Raw genomic sequence first — 15,342 nt, forward strand, 5'->3', positions numbered from 1 at the left:
CCGCTTGTCCCTCTCTGGGTCGTGGGGGGAGGGCGGGGTGCACCCTCCTCATCGCAGGGCAAACACAGATAGACAACATTCACAATCCTATTCACAAACTAGGGCCAATTTAGTGTTGCCAATCAACCTATCCCCGGGTGCATGTCTTTGGAGGTGGGAGGAAGTCGGACAACCTGGAGAGAACCCACACAGTCACGGGGAGAACAAGCACACTCTACACAGAAAGATCCCGAGCCCAGGATCGCACCCAGGACCCTAGTATTGTGAGGCACGCGCACTAAACCCTGTCCTACCGTGCTGTCACAATACATACTCATGTTTTCAAATTTATGAATAATCGTGTTATTAATCATGGTTTCAATACCAATCAAAATAACAGAGATTATTATTTTTGACATATTTGTCCAGCCCTAACCAAACCAAAAGTTTTGTACTGATAAATCAGATGACAAATACATGTACGGTTTCACCCCTAACATGCAGACATACCGTGTTGCCAAAAGTACCAAGGCACATTACTTACTGAAATAATTCATCAAGTGGGCTGGATAGTCCATCACACCAATACTTAAAATCATTAGCATACTAATAAATCGAAATTCCCAGTTTTGAATGAGTTTGGTTAGGAACAACTTAAGTGGTTTGAACATAGCCCTCACCCCAACCGGGTCATACATTTAGGATTACCCTTAATGTGTAGCATGCCAACCAATCCTTTTTATAAAATAGTTGTCCTGGAAAAAGGCTATTTTGCATACATGGACAGAAATTACTCAGAAAAATTCAAACCTTTACAGAAAGGCTTCCTAGAATAGTAAATGCAATTACAGCTGCAAGAGCAGACGAACTTTTCTCTCTCTGAACACTGAGAAAAACAACAAAACACACACAACGAAAGCAGGCCTGCTTCAGACTCCACCTTTGCCCCGTTGCCAGCTGTGTATTCACTTTGTGTCACATAAAGGGCAGATGAAGTCACATCTAACCCAAACATTAGACCAGGCTTCGGATAGTCTGCCAAGAATTGAGGAGGAGCAGCAACTCCTGCTTCACTTCCTGAAACCATTGAAGACAAAAATGAATAAAAATAAAAATACAGTGCCCCTGGATTCTAAAGCTGGAGATGTTTTGACTCCTGTTAGGCTGGGGGCTCGGGAAATTGGCCCTGGGAATCTGGCATTTTTGAACACGGTAGCCGTTCTGCTTCCTGCATCGCTGGGAGACTTCCTTTTGACACAACAATGAAAAACCTCAAAATTCAATATTTTATTAACAACAAAGCTCGACAGACTGTCAGTCATTAAGCCAGCTGCTCTTTCTCTGGCAAGCCATATACAGTACAGCACAACACAGTTAAATAACAGACCCATTTTTATTATTCAACGAATTAGAGTATGAGTACATGTTTTAAATATTCAAGAACAATGACATGGTGTATGCTAGAAACACTATAACTTGTTTTGTTTTTTTTTAATTTCCAAGTAATACTTACCTCTGCCAGGAAGTTATGTATTTGCCAGGGTTTGACTGTCATAGACATAACTCAAAAAAATATGCATTGATTTTGATTAAATGTTCATGAAATATCAGAAATGGTATAAGGAACAAGTGATTACATTCTGGGTTGATCCAGATCATTTCTACTTTGTTATCTTAAGTTTACGTTACCAGCCTGAATTTCTCTGTGTTCATACTAGCGACCATACTTCTACCCACAAAGACAAAGAGAGTGGATGGTGACCAGAGGGTTCACTATGTTTATTTTCGTTCCTCTATTGAAGAAACACGCTCAGCTGTTGAGACTGGTGCTAAGAGTGAACCCTCTTGCTTGGAAGTGACATCAACTAAACAAACTCGCACAGACATGGCATTTTAAATTATCTTTCAGTTAATTAAGAGGATATGTATGCACTGAGGGCTGTTTGTCTCTGTTATTTCGCAGCACAGCTCAAATAGTTATGAGCAAATTTTAACAGGGATTTTTTTCAGGAAATGTCAGAAATGGGATAAAGAACAAGTGATAACATTTTGGATTATTTTATATTCTTTACTATAGGGAGATAGGGCCTGCAAGTGGTCAGCGCTTTCTGAGGGCTTTTTTAGTTCCACTTGTGATACTTCAGTGCTGAAAAAGACTTGATTTGGATAAATTGAGAACTTTCTTGAAATATTATATAATCTTCTCCACGGACTGGACCACAACAGAAAAGAGACAATATTTCTTTTTGGAATGTTAATAGGAAATTGACTAATTAAATTTACTGTATTGTACTGAAATAGCCACTTATGCACACATCTTGCATATATACTATTTCGTTAAGTCTAAAATCTTACATTACCTAAATGATTTTTTTCCTAAGGACCGAAAAGACTCAATAATTGCCTCTGTATATTTCCCTTTTAGGCAGTAGGCACACAGTACTAAAGGCATGCTCAGTCTGAATGTAGAAATGACTGTGTATTTGTTCCCATTGGTCAAATTGGGCCTGTTATCAGCTTTGTCAATCCTAATACACTGGCTTGCATTGTGTTGCACTGCTCTGTTTATTTGGATCCAGCCACTAACAATGAAAACATTGCATTTCTCCCAAACAGGTCACAAATATACGGAAAGCCATAATAATAATGACAATGGGGGAAGAAAGTGTACATATAAATAGTACTAAGGAAGTAAGTGATTGGCTACAGAGGAAGAAGACAGTAAACAATCAAAACGCATGAATGACATGAACAACTACCTTCATGTACCAAATTGGCAGCAGTTGGGGCAACCTTGAAATGCAAGTCCATCTGAAGGCCAACTTTGGTTGGGCGGAGATCATCTTTCTTAACTAAATGTAAATTAATAACACTGGAGGTGGTTGTACTACGAACAGGACACGCAGTCGTGTAAGTCTCTTTAGCAAAATGCTTAAACTGATCAAAATAGGTAAATAATAAATGTTATTATGAATGTCCCTGTCACTACATTACATATATACTTATAGCGTGTATATAAAACCTTAATGGAGGTGTTTGGATGTTTTTTAAGGGTTTTATAGGCAGAATAGAGCGGCTCCCATAGGCTCCATTGTAAGCTGACTTTTGATCGCATTTATTCAACATTTACAATGCATTAAAAAAATCCATCCATCGTCATGTCGTTCATAATGATTGTGAACGATAAGCAAAATTCCAAAAAAATTTAGTTCCGCTTTAAGAGTGTATAAATCCATTCCATCCCATTTTAATATTTCTTCATGATAGCTTATCATTTGTCCTTTTCAAAATATGCCCAAATATGCACTGATGCAGGTAATAAGCAGAAGTCGAATGGAACTCTTGCCCTCCACCTAAAACCTGTAAGTGCCTCGAGGTCACGTGATTGCAACACAGCAATTGAGCTGAAAGTGGGCAAGGACACACACACATACACACGTCAAATATTTTATGCAGAAAAGGGTTAGTTGATGGGTCAAAAGCATGTACTTGCCCATTTGGAACTACACATCAAAATGTTTTAATGATTCTCACCTGCCAGAGCATCCTGAGCCTCAAAGAAAGTACTGAGTCCTCCTTTTACATATGCCAGACTCCCCTCATTCTTCTTGGTGGCCTGCTTTTTCAGATTGCTGGCAGCAATCTTCAAATGCTCAAAACTAAGAACAACAGAAAAAATATATAACTGTTCGTATCTTTCATCGTTCATCAATAAAAAAACACTAAGTGTGTGTATATTGTATCATCCATCCATCCATCTTCTTCCGCTTCTCCGAGGTGGGGTCGCGGGGGCAGCAGCCTTAGCAGGGAAGCCCAGACTTTCCTCTCCCCAGCCACTTTGCCCAGCTCTTCCCGGGGGATCCCGAGGCGTTACCAGGCCAGCCAGGAGACATAGTCTTCCCATCGTGTCCTGGGTCTTCCCTGTAGCTTCTTACCGGTCGGACGTGCCCGGGTGGCATCCTGACCAGATGTCCGAACCACCTCATCTGGCTCCTCTCGATGTGGAGGAGCAGCGGCTTTACTTTGAGCATGGCAGAGCTTCTCACACTATCTCTAAGGAAGAGCCCTGCCACCCGGCGGAGGAAACTAATTTCGGCCACTTGTACTCGTGATCTTGTCCTTTCGGTCATAACCCAAAGCTCATGACCATAGGTGAGGATGGGAACATAGATCGACCGGTAAATTGAGAGCTTTGCCTTCCGGCTCAGCTCCTTCTTCACCACAACGGATAGATACAGCGTCCGCGTTACTGAAGACGCCGCACCGATCCGCCTGTCGATCTCACGATCCACTCTTCCCTCACTCATTAACAAGACTCCGAGGTACTTGAACTCCTCCACTTGGGGCAGGGTCTCCGCCCCAACCTGGAGATGGCACTCCACCCTTTTCCGGGCGAGAACCATGGACTCAGCCTTGGAGGTGCTGATTCTCATCCCAGTCGCTTCACACTCGGCTGCGAACCGATCCAGTGAGAGCTGAAGATCTTGGCCAGATGAAGCCATCAGGACCACATCATCTGCAAAAAGCAGAGACCTAATCCTGCAGCCACCAAAACCGGATCCCCTCAACGCCCTGACGGCGCCTAGATATTCTGTCCATACAAGTTATGAACAGAATCGGTGACAAAGGGCAGCCTTGGCGGAGTCCAACCCTCACTGGAAACGTGTCCGACTTACTGCCGGCAATGCGGACCAAGCTCCGACACTGATCGTACAGGGAGCGGACCGCCACAATCAGACAGTCCGATACCCCATACTCTCTGAGCACTCCCCACAGGATTTCCCGAGGGACAAGGTTGAATGCCTTCTCCAAGTCCACAAAGCACATGTAGACTGGTTGGGCAAACTCCCATGCACCCTCAAGGACCCTGCCGAGAGTATAGAGCTGGTCCACAGTTCCACGACCAGGACGAAAACCACACTGTTCCTCGTGAATCCGAGGTTCGACTATCCGGCGTAGCCTCCTCTCCAGTACACCTGAATAGACCTTATCGGGAAGGCTGAGGAGTGTGATCCTACGATAGTTGGAACACACCCTCCGGTTCCCCTTCTTAAAGAGAGGAACCACCACCCCGGTCTGCCAATCCAGAGATATCTCTCCCGATGTCCAAACGATGTTGTATATTGTATAATACTATTGTATTGTATAATAACAATAATATATGTATGCATATATGCATATAAACTCACATATACATATATACACATTATACATATACCGTACAGGCCAAAAGTTTGGACACACCTTCTCATTCAATGTGTTTTCTTTATTTTCGTGACTATTTACATTGTAGATTGTCACTGAAGGCATTACAACTAGGAATGAACACATGTGGAGTTAGGTACTGAACAAAAAAAGGTGAAATAACTGAAAACATGTTTTATATTCTAGTTTCTTCAAAATAGCCACCCTTTGCTCTGATTACTGCTTTGCACAATCTTTGCATTCTTTTGATGAGCTTCAAGCGGTAGTCACCTGAAATGGTTTTCACTTCAAAGTGTACAAGAGTGTACAAAGCAGTAATCAGAGCAAAGGGTGGCTATTTTGAAGAAATATGTGATTGGCAACACTAAATTGGCCCTAGTGTGTGAATGTGAGTGTGAATGTTGTCTGTCTATCTGTGTTGGCCCTGTAATGAGGCGGCGACTTGTACCCCGCCTTCCACCCGAATGCAGCTGAGATAGGCTCCAGCACCCCCCGTCACCCCAAAAGGGACAAGCGGTAGAAAATGGATGGATGGATGTATATATGTACAAACCCTGTTTCCAGATGAGTCGGGAAATTGTGTTAGATGTACATATAAACGGAATACAATTATTTGCAAATCATTTTCAAGCCATATTCAGTTGAATATGCTACAAAGACAACATATTTGATGTTCAAACTGATAAACATTTTTTTTTGTGCAAATAATCATTAACTTTAGAATTTGATGCCAGCAACACGTGACAAAGAAGTTGGGAAAGGTGGCAATAAATACTGATAAAGTTGAGGAATGCTCATCAAACACTTATTTGGAACATCCCACAGGTGAACAGGCAAATTGGGAACAGGTGGGTGCCATGATTGGGTATAAAAGTAGATTCCATGAAATGCTCAGTCATTCACAAACTAGGATGGGGCGAGGGTCACCACTTTGTCAACAAATGCGTGATCAAATTGTTGAACAGTTTAAGAAAAACTTTTCTCAACCAGCTATTGCAAGGAATTTAGGGATTTCACCATCTACGGTACGTACTATCATCAAAGGGTTCAGAGAATCTGGAGAAATCACTGCACGTAAGCAGCTAAGCCCGTGACCTTCGATCCCTCAGGCTGTACTGCATCAACAAGCGACATCAGTGTGTAAAGGATATCACCACATGGGCTCAGGAACACTTCAAAAACCCACTGTCAGTAACTACAGTTGGTCACTACATCTGTAAGTGCAAGTTAAAACTCTCCTATGCAAGGTGAAAACCGTTTATCAACAACACCCAGAAACGCCGTCGGCTTCGCTGGGCCTGAGCTCATCTAAGATGGACTGATACAAAGTGGAAAAGTGTTCTGTGGTCTGACGAGTCAACATTTCAAATTGTTTTTGGAAACTGTGGACGTCGTGTCCTCCAGACCAAAGAGGAAAAGAACCATCCGGATTGTTATAGGCGCAAACTTGAAAAGCCAGCATCTGTGATGGTATGGGGGTGTATTAGTGCCCAAGACATGGGTAACTTACACAGATGTGAAGGCGCCATTAATGCTGAAAGGTACATACAGGTTTTGGAGCAAAATATGTTGCCATCCAAGCAACGTTACCATGGACGCCCCTGCTTATTTCAGCAAGACAATGCCAAGCCACGTGTTACATCAACGTGGCTTCATAGTAAAAGAGTGCGGGTACTAGACTGGCCTGCCTGTAGTCCAGACCTGTCTCCCATTGAAAATGTGTGGCGCAATATGAAGCCTAAAATACCACAACGGAGACCCCCAGACTGACGAACAACTTAAGCTGTACATCAAGCAAGAATGGGAAAGAATACCACCTGAGAAGCTTAAAAAATGCGTCTCCTCAGTTCCCAAAGGTTTACTGAGTGTTGTTAAAAGGAAAGGCCATGTAACACAGTGGTGAACATGCCCTTTCCCAAGTACTTTGGCATGCGTTGCAGCCATGAAATTCTAAGTTAATTATTATTTGCAATTATTTTGTGACCAACAAGTATGTGCTCCAATCACTCTATCACAATATGACTACCTCTTGAAGCTCATCGAGAGAATGCCAAGAGTGTGCAAAAAAGTAAGCAAGTAATCAATCAAAAAACTACTAAGGACTTTCCACAATGAAACTGAAGATGTTGTTATAATCTCCTGTCTGGAAAACAAACTTTTTACCTGTTTTGATGGTAAGTATTAATTTTGTGGTTTTAATTTAATGTTGCTTTTCTTTGTTCTATACATAGGTAAACATAATAACATAACATAATTTGATTACTATATTAGATTACCATAAGATGTACTATTAGCTCTAACAAAATTTAAAGATAAATAAATATGCAAAAAAAACAAACAAAAAAACATTTTACTTAATGTAGCCACATAAGAGCATGGATGTTGATTTATAGATACAATCACAGACAATTGTGTCCTATACAAAGATTACGTGTGACTACAGTGTCGATCGAGAGTGGGGTTTCCTTTGCAGGAAGAAACATTCAGGCAGCAAAGTCCAAATAGTGTGCCTGGTCATACAGGAAAATGAGGTCGAGGTTACAGAAAGGGCAGTCAGGGGAGAGGAAGACAGGAGAGTCCAAAATAACACACTGTATAACCAGTAACTGATTTTTTTTTTCTTGGAACGAACATGTTTGGATATTAAAATAACTTATTTCACTATTACAATTATTAATTCATAAATTCACTCACATGGTAGTATGTAAAAAAATCTTAGTATTCTAATTCTGCCATTCAAAACATTTAGGCTATCTAGTTTTATTATTCCATAAAATGTTTCATTCAATTTAACACTCCCCAGCTTAAAGATGTTTTTATTTGAAATGAATCACATATCACATTTCTGAACCAAATCAAAACTATTCCAGCATAGCAACAATCAGGCTTGCAATTGTCCACACTGCAACAATTCTCAAACAATTTCCAAACAAAAAATGCCTTCTCCAGTTCTGTTCTATCCCAATTTCCATATTGACACATTCCAAACAACTTGCGCATTTTCAGTAATTCCCTATATTATTGGGACAAAATTCACATTGAAAATGAATAGCTATTTCATAATTCATATGTGCCACATTTATCTTATCCCTCAACTGTTTGAAATATGGAAACATTCAGTTCTTTCAGGACTTCCATGATTTTTGTACACACTCAAAAAATCCCCACTATTTCCATAATTCCAAAGTTTCCTATAAAAAAATTATAATAATTATTTTTGCTTCTATACTTCACAACCTATTCTAAGCTGAAAAGGTTTAATTTCTTCAGGACATTTTGACCTGCCTCCTCTCTGAGCTGCCACCTTACCGTGGTAGAGGAGTTTGCGTGTCCCAATGATCCTAGGAGCTATGTTGTCCGGGGGCTTTATGCCCCCCGGTAGGATCTCCCAAGGCAAACTGGTCCTAGGTGAGGGATCAGACAAAGAGCAGCTCGAAGACCTCAATGAAAGATAAAAACAAGGAACCCAGATTTCCCTCGCCCGGACGCGGGTCACCGGGGCCCCCCTCTGGAGCCAGGCCCGGAGGTGGGGCACGATGGCGAGCGCCTGGTGGCCGGGCCTGTCCCCATGGGGCCCGGCCGGGCACAGCCCGAAGAGGCAACGTGGGTCCCCCCTCCAATGGGCTCACCACCCATAGCAGGGGTCATAGAGGTCGGGTGCGAAGTGAGCTGGGCGGTGGCCGAAGGCAGGGCACTTGGCGGTCCGATCCTCGGCTACAGAAGCTAGCTCTTGGGACGTGGAACGTCACCTCGCTGGGGGGGAAGGAGCCTGAGCTAGTGCGCGAGGTGGAGAAGTTCCGGCTAGACATAGTCGGACTCACTTCGACGCACAGCAAGGGCTCTGCAACCAGTTCTCTCGAGAGGGGCTGGACTCTCTTCCACTCTGGCGTTGCCGGCAGTGAGAGGCGACGGGCTGGGGTGGCAATTCTTGTTGTCCCCCCGGCTCAGAGCCTGCATGTTGGAGTTCAACCCGGTGGACGAGAGGGTAGCTTCCCTCCGCCTTCGGGTGGGGGAACGGGTCCTGACTGTGGTTTGTGCTTACGCGCCAAACCGCAGCTCAGAGTACCCACCCTTTTTGGATTCGCTCGAGGGAGTACTTGAGAGTGCTCCCCCGGGTGATTCCCTCGTTCTACTGGGGGACTTCAACGCTCATGTTGGCCGCGACAGTGAAACCTGGAGAGGCGTGATTGGGAAGAATGGCCGCCCGGATCTGAACCCGAGCGGTGTTTTGTTATTGGACTTTTGTGCCCGTCACAGATTGTCCATAACGAACACCATGTTCAAACATAAGGGTGTCCATATGTGCACTTGGCACCAGGACACCCTAGGCCGCAGTTCCATGATCGACTTTGTAGTTGTGTCGTCGGATTTGCGGCCTCATGTTTTGGACACTCGGGTGAAGAGAGGGGCGGAGCTTTCTACCGATCACCACCTGGTGGTGAGTTGGCTGCGATGGTGGGGGAGGATGCCGGACAGACCTGGCAGGCCCAAACGCATTGTGAGGGTTTGCTGGGAACGTCTGGCAGAGTCTCCTGTCAGAGAGAGTTTCAATTCCCACCTCCGGAAGAACTTTGAACATGTCACGAGGGAGGTGCTGGACATTGAGTCCGAATGGACCATGTTCCGCGCCTCTATTGTCGAGGCGGCTGATTAGAGCTGTGGCCGCAAGGTAGTTGGTGCCTGTCGTGGCGGTAATCCTAGAACCCGTTGGTGGACACCGGCGGTGAGGGATGCCGTCAAGCTGAAGAAGGAGTCCTATCGGGTTCTTTTGCCTCATAGGACTCCTGAGGCAGCGGACAGGTACCGACAGGCCAAGCGGTGTGCGGCTTCAGCGGTCGCGGAGGCAAAAACTCGGACATGGGAGGAGTTCGGGGAAGCCATGGAAAACGACTTCCGGACGGCTTCGAAGCGATTCTGGACCACCATCCGCCGCCTCAGGAAGGGGAAGCAGTGCACTATCAACACCGTGTATGGTGAGGATGGTGTTCTGCTGACCTCGACTGCGGATGTTGTGGATCGGTGGAGGGAATACTTCGAAGACCTCCTCAATCCCACCAACACGTCTTCCTATGAGGAAGCAGTGCCTGTGGAATCTGTGGTGGGCTCTCCTATTTCTGGGGCTGAGGTTGCTGAGGTAATTAAAAAGCTCCTCGGTGGCAAGGCCCCGGGGGTGGATGAGATCCGCCTGGAGTTCCTTAAGGCTCTGGATGCTGTGGGGCTGTCTTGGTTGACAAGACTCTGCAGCATCGCGTGGACATCGGGGGCGGTACCTCTGGATTGGCAGACCGGGGTGGTGGTTCCTCTCTTTAAGAAGGGGAACCGGAGGGAGTGTTCTAACTATCGTGGGATCACACTCCTCAGCCTTCCCGGTAAGGTCTATTCGGGTGTGCTGGAGAGGAGGCTACGCCGGATAGTCGAACCTCGGATTCAGGAGGAACAGTGTGGTTTTCGTCCTGGTCGTGGAACTGTGGACCAGCTCTATACTCTCGGCAGGGTCCTTGAGGGTGCATGGGAGTTTGCCCAACCAGTCTACATGTGTTTTGTGGACTTGGAGAAGGCATTCGACCGTGTCCCTCGGGAAGTCCTGTGGGGAGTGCGCAGAGAGTATGGGGTATCGGACTGTCTGATTGTGGCGGTCCGCTCCCTGTATGATCAGTGCCAGAGTTTGGTCCGCATTGCCGGCAGTAAGTCGGACACGTTTCCAGTGAGGGTTGGACTCCGCCAAGGCTGCCCTTTGTCACCGATTCTGTTCATAACTTTTATGGACAGAATTTCTAGGCGCAGTCAAGGCGTTGAGGGGATCTGGTTTGGTGGCTGCAGGATTAGGTCTCTGCTTTTTGCAGATGATGTGGTCCTGATGGCTTCATCTGGCCAGGATCTTCAGCTCTCGCTGGATCGGTTCGCAGCTGAGTGTGAAGCGACTGGGATGAGAATCAGCACCTCCAAGTCCGAGTCCATGGTTCTCGCCCGGAAAAGGGTGGAGTGCCATCTCCGGGTTGGGGAGGAGACCCTGCCCCAAGTGGAGGAGTTCAAGTACCTTGGAGTCTTGTTCACGAGTGGGGGAAGAGTGGATCGTGAGATCGACAGGCGGATCGGTGCGGCGTCTTCAGTAATGCGGACGCTGTATCGATCAGTTGTGGTGAAGAAGGAGCTGAGCCGGAAGGCAAAGCTCTCAATTTACCGGTCGATCTACGTTCCCATCCTCACCTATGGTCATGAGCTTTGGGTTATGACCGAAAGGACAGGATCACGGGTACAAGCGGCCGAAATGAGTTTCCTCCGCCGGGTAGCGGGGCTCTCCCTTAGAGATAGGGTGAGAAGCTCTGCCATCCGGGGGGAGCTCAAAGTAAAGCCGCTGCTCCTCCACATCGAGAGGAGCCAGTTGAGGTGGTTCGGGCATCTGGTCAGGATGCCACCCGAACGCCTCCCTCGGGAGGTGTTTAGGGCATGTCCGACCGGTAGGAGGCCACGGGGAAGACCCAGGACACGTTGGGAAGACTATGTCTCCCGGCTGGCCTGGGAACGCCTCGGGATCCCCCGGGAGGAGCTGGACGAAGTGGCTGGGGAGAGGGAAGTCTGGGTTTCCCTGCTTAGGCTGCTGCCCCCGCGACCCGACCTCGGATAAGCGGAGGAAGATGGATGGATGGATGGATTTTGACCTGCGATGAGGTGGTGACTTGTCCAGGGTGTACCCCGCCTACCGCCCAAATGCAGCTGAGGTAGGCTGCAGCACCCCTTGCGACCCCAAAAAGGGACAAGCGGTAGAAAATGGATGAATGGGAGGACATTTTGGCTATTCAGTTTTTACACTCAATTACATTTTCTTCCATAATTATTCATATTCCATCACCAAAACGCTCACATTTTTCATCTGCATGTTCATTATATTTTTACAGCCTTCCAGGGAAGTTGCTGGTAATTCTGGGCCCCCTGAGAGAATATCGGTGTGGGCCCCTCTACCCCATTCATTGCCCGTGTGTAGCAGGGTTGCAGGGTGCGTCATAGCGGGCTGAGGATGCATAGAATAGTCAGCCTTTTCCCCCATATGACGGCACTGCAGCCTTTCAGTTCAGCTTTAGCTCTTCAGCATTCACACACAGCCTCTAAACATTTTTCAAAGTTTTTTAATAGCTGCATTGTATATACTGAAATGATTTCCCAATCACTAAGAATATTGTCATAGTCTTAATCAGGTCACTCTTAGAAAATAGATTTTTGACAAAAGGCATACCCAGTGCTTGCATGGTTTTCGATGAGATACCAGGTGGCGGAGAAGTTCTCACTGGTGAAGTCTCCACTCATCCCTGGAAATGTCATCTCGACGTCTTTCAGTGGGAGTGTTCCTCTATGAAAATAAAAAAAAGATGGTTACACTTAAATAGTGAAAATATCTCATTCAAAATTGCATTCATTTTTAATACCAATGATTATGTTCAGAGTCAGAGGGAAGCTGACTTTGGGTGCAAGGTTGGTACAACTTTAACTGATCAGACAGTGTAGGGGGTTTGGGTTAGAACTAAAGTCTTGACCTTCACAGATACCCACCACAGCATATGCTGAATTTTGTCATTTAAATTCATACAGTAGACATTAAGCCACCTTTGGATATATTGGTCCTCAGCTTAACAATGTTAAATCAAAAGAGCAGGTTATAGACTTTGGAAGTCCAAAACAAGCAAGTGACCAGCTCTGATCGAGGGAAGCGAGGTGGAGGTAGTCAGCACCCACAGCTACCCTGTCTGTAGTACAGTATTACACAGGGCAAATGTAAAGGAAGGGTCAGAGCTCCTATAGATGTTACACCAGTCTGTAGTTGCCAGTGTAATATTCTAATGTTGGGGCGAGGGAGCAGCACTTTCCAGAAGAACTCCTGTAGGCTACAAGCTAAAAACGTAGGCTGTTTCTGTGATTGGCAAGGAGCCAGAATCTCATGTGATGGTTGTAGAGACAAGTTCTCCGAACAAACTGCTCGATATCATAGATGACGCCAGCCACCCTCGTTATCTGTGCGCAAGGAAGTCCAAACCAACACATTAAAAAACTAAGTTGTTCCTTTTGCCATCAAACTGCAGAACCCCTCAGTGGGAGGGAGGGTGAGAGCTGAAGATGGAAGGAAGATATTAAATGGAAAAAGGTACAGGACATTGTAAAAAAACGATACTTTCTGCCTTGGTTTGCATTATACAGACATTTTTTTCCATCATACTTTATTATTCTATTGTATCTATTAGCCTATTACCCTGTGTGCTGTGCTGCTATTGCCACTATCCAGTATACTTTTTAGTACTGACATTCCGTGCGTTGCATGGTGGGGCCCCTCAGTACATCACTGACTTGCTATGCCCCTACTCTTCAGGGCGCAGCCTCCGGTCTTCAAGCCAGGGTCTTCTAAAGATCCCCGAAACTCGTTTTAAAACCCGTGAAGACCTGGCATTCCAGGCTATAGCTCCCAGACTCTGGAACAATTTGCACCAGTCCCGCCGTGATCTTGACTGTGTTGAAACTTTTAAGAAACATTTGAAAACTTCTCTTTTTAGTAATGCACCTTTTAACTATCATTTTTAATCCACTTTGTATCCTTATGTTTTGTGCAGCGCTTTGTGATTTTATCATTAAAAAAAAGCGCTTTATAAATAAAATGTACTTACTTACTGCATATGGTGTTGCTGTTATTGTAACCTCATTTCCCTGAGGGCACATGCCTAGATCCATAATATAATAATATCCATAATCTAATTTAATTTAAGTATCCCGAATTGGTGCTTTTATGCAGATGAAAAGCACAAAATACTGGATCATGAATTGTTGGTGTGTACTACTTACCATATGCTATTACGAGTGGCAAATTAAACTGTAAAAAACTAACAAAGATGTTTGTTTCTTTTAGTAAAAGTCAGTATGCTGCTATGAAGTATTGTACTAAGTTTGACATGGGAAGCTGAAGCTAAGTGTGTGATGCTTGGTTGCTCAGTGTAACTAGTGCATCATTAGGGAAACTTGATATATACTAATGACCCAAATCTTACACAAATAATTCCAAACCAGCTAACCCCCAACTCTGTAGTCACACGCACAAGCCTGCTACAGTAAGAGCCTGATCTACCAAAGGTTTGCATGTAGTAAAACACATGCAAACTTGAGAACACACACAAAGCCTTCTACCAAAGGGGTGAGCAAAATAAGTGAACAAAATAATGAGCGCAATCTATTTAGCGTGTCTGTCTTCATGAATATGCAGAGTATATCTTGATTATCAGAACGGCCACAATGCAAAGCATGTTTAGCATACGCTATGTGATTAATTAACACTAACACGATACTGCGGGAGCTGTTTTACGTCTACATTTAGTACGTTTGAAATGTACAGTACGTTCAAATTGAAAGTTAAGCAAAAATAGCTGTGATAAAGGAGGAGATTGTTCTGCAGCTTTATACTACGTATGCTTAACATATATGAACTGTCATAAAAAAATTTAAAAAAAGATTATTCAGCAATATATATACACTTGAGGAGGGAACCAAGTGTCTTTTCGTGTCGTTCTCATCAGTTCTGGATTCTAAATGGCTGTCAATGTGAACCAACTTGTTGGATTATATTCTCAGCCATCTACTTTCTAGGTGAGAGGCATGATTTATGATCTACAATAAACTTCCAAGGAGCAGGGAAGCGAGGAAACAGTTTACATCACACTGTGATGTAAACATAGGGACACATGGTAGTTTGTCTGCATTCGCGCTTATAGTAACAGTGTCATTAATACTTGGTTAAAGGTGCCAAATGTAATAATGTTATGTCAAGTCATCATTAAATGGCTCTGATGTGTAAAAAGGCATTAATAAATAATGTTATTTTCGACTACATCTATAACTGATAACGGTAGTTCAGCCGGGATATGCTAATTTCAAAATTAGATTTACAGTCCCAAAATCTTGTTATTGTTTTCATTTCGATTACCCGCCCTCCACCGTTTTAACCAATTAGAAAGTCTGTGAATGTGTCACATCCAGGTTGCCAGTTACGCACCGCCACCTTCGTCTAGATACTGCTACTGGTAAAGTTACTAAACATGTCAGACCTTAGTAAATCTAAAAGGCGTCGTTACGATTCTCAACTTATTCATGACAAAGCCAGGAAAACGAGGATTTGTATCGTGGATG

At 44.6% G+C, this 15,342-nt stretch overlaps 1 protein-coding gene across 1 annotated transcript in view; it reads right to left on the reverse strand.

Moving 5' to 3' along the window:
* Positions 1 to 15,342, reverse strand: part of exoc2 (exocyst complex component 2) — a 118,977-nt gene that overhangs the window by 59,462 nt on the left and 44,173 nt on the right. Inside the window, exons 5-6 of the mRNA XM_062028146.1 lie at positions 12,416 to 12,529; positions 3,514 to 3,638 (exon numbers count right to left, since the gene is read on the reverse strand). Coding sequence (XP_061884130.1) covers positions 3,514 to 3,638; positions 12,416 to 12,529 — 239 coding nt within the window. The remainder of the gene's footprint in view (positions 1 to 3,513; positions 3,639 to 12,415; positions 12,530 to 15,342) is intronic.

Source organism: Entelurus aequoreus, linkage group LG19, assembly GCF_033978785.1.
Source record: "Entelurus aequoreus isolate RoL-2023_Sb linkage group LG19, RoL_Eaeq_v1.1, whole genome shotgun sequence".
Classification (NCBI taxonomy): domain Eukaryota; kingdom Metazoa; phylum Chordata; class Actinopteri; order Syngnathiformes; family Syngnathidae; genus Entelurus; species Entelurus aequoreus.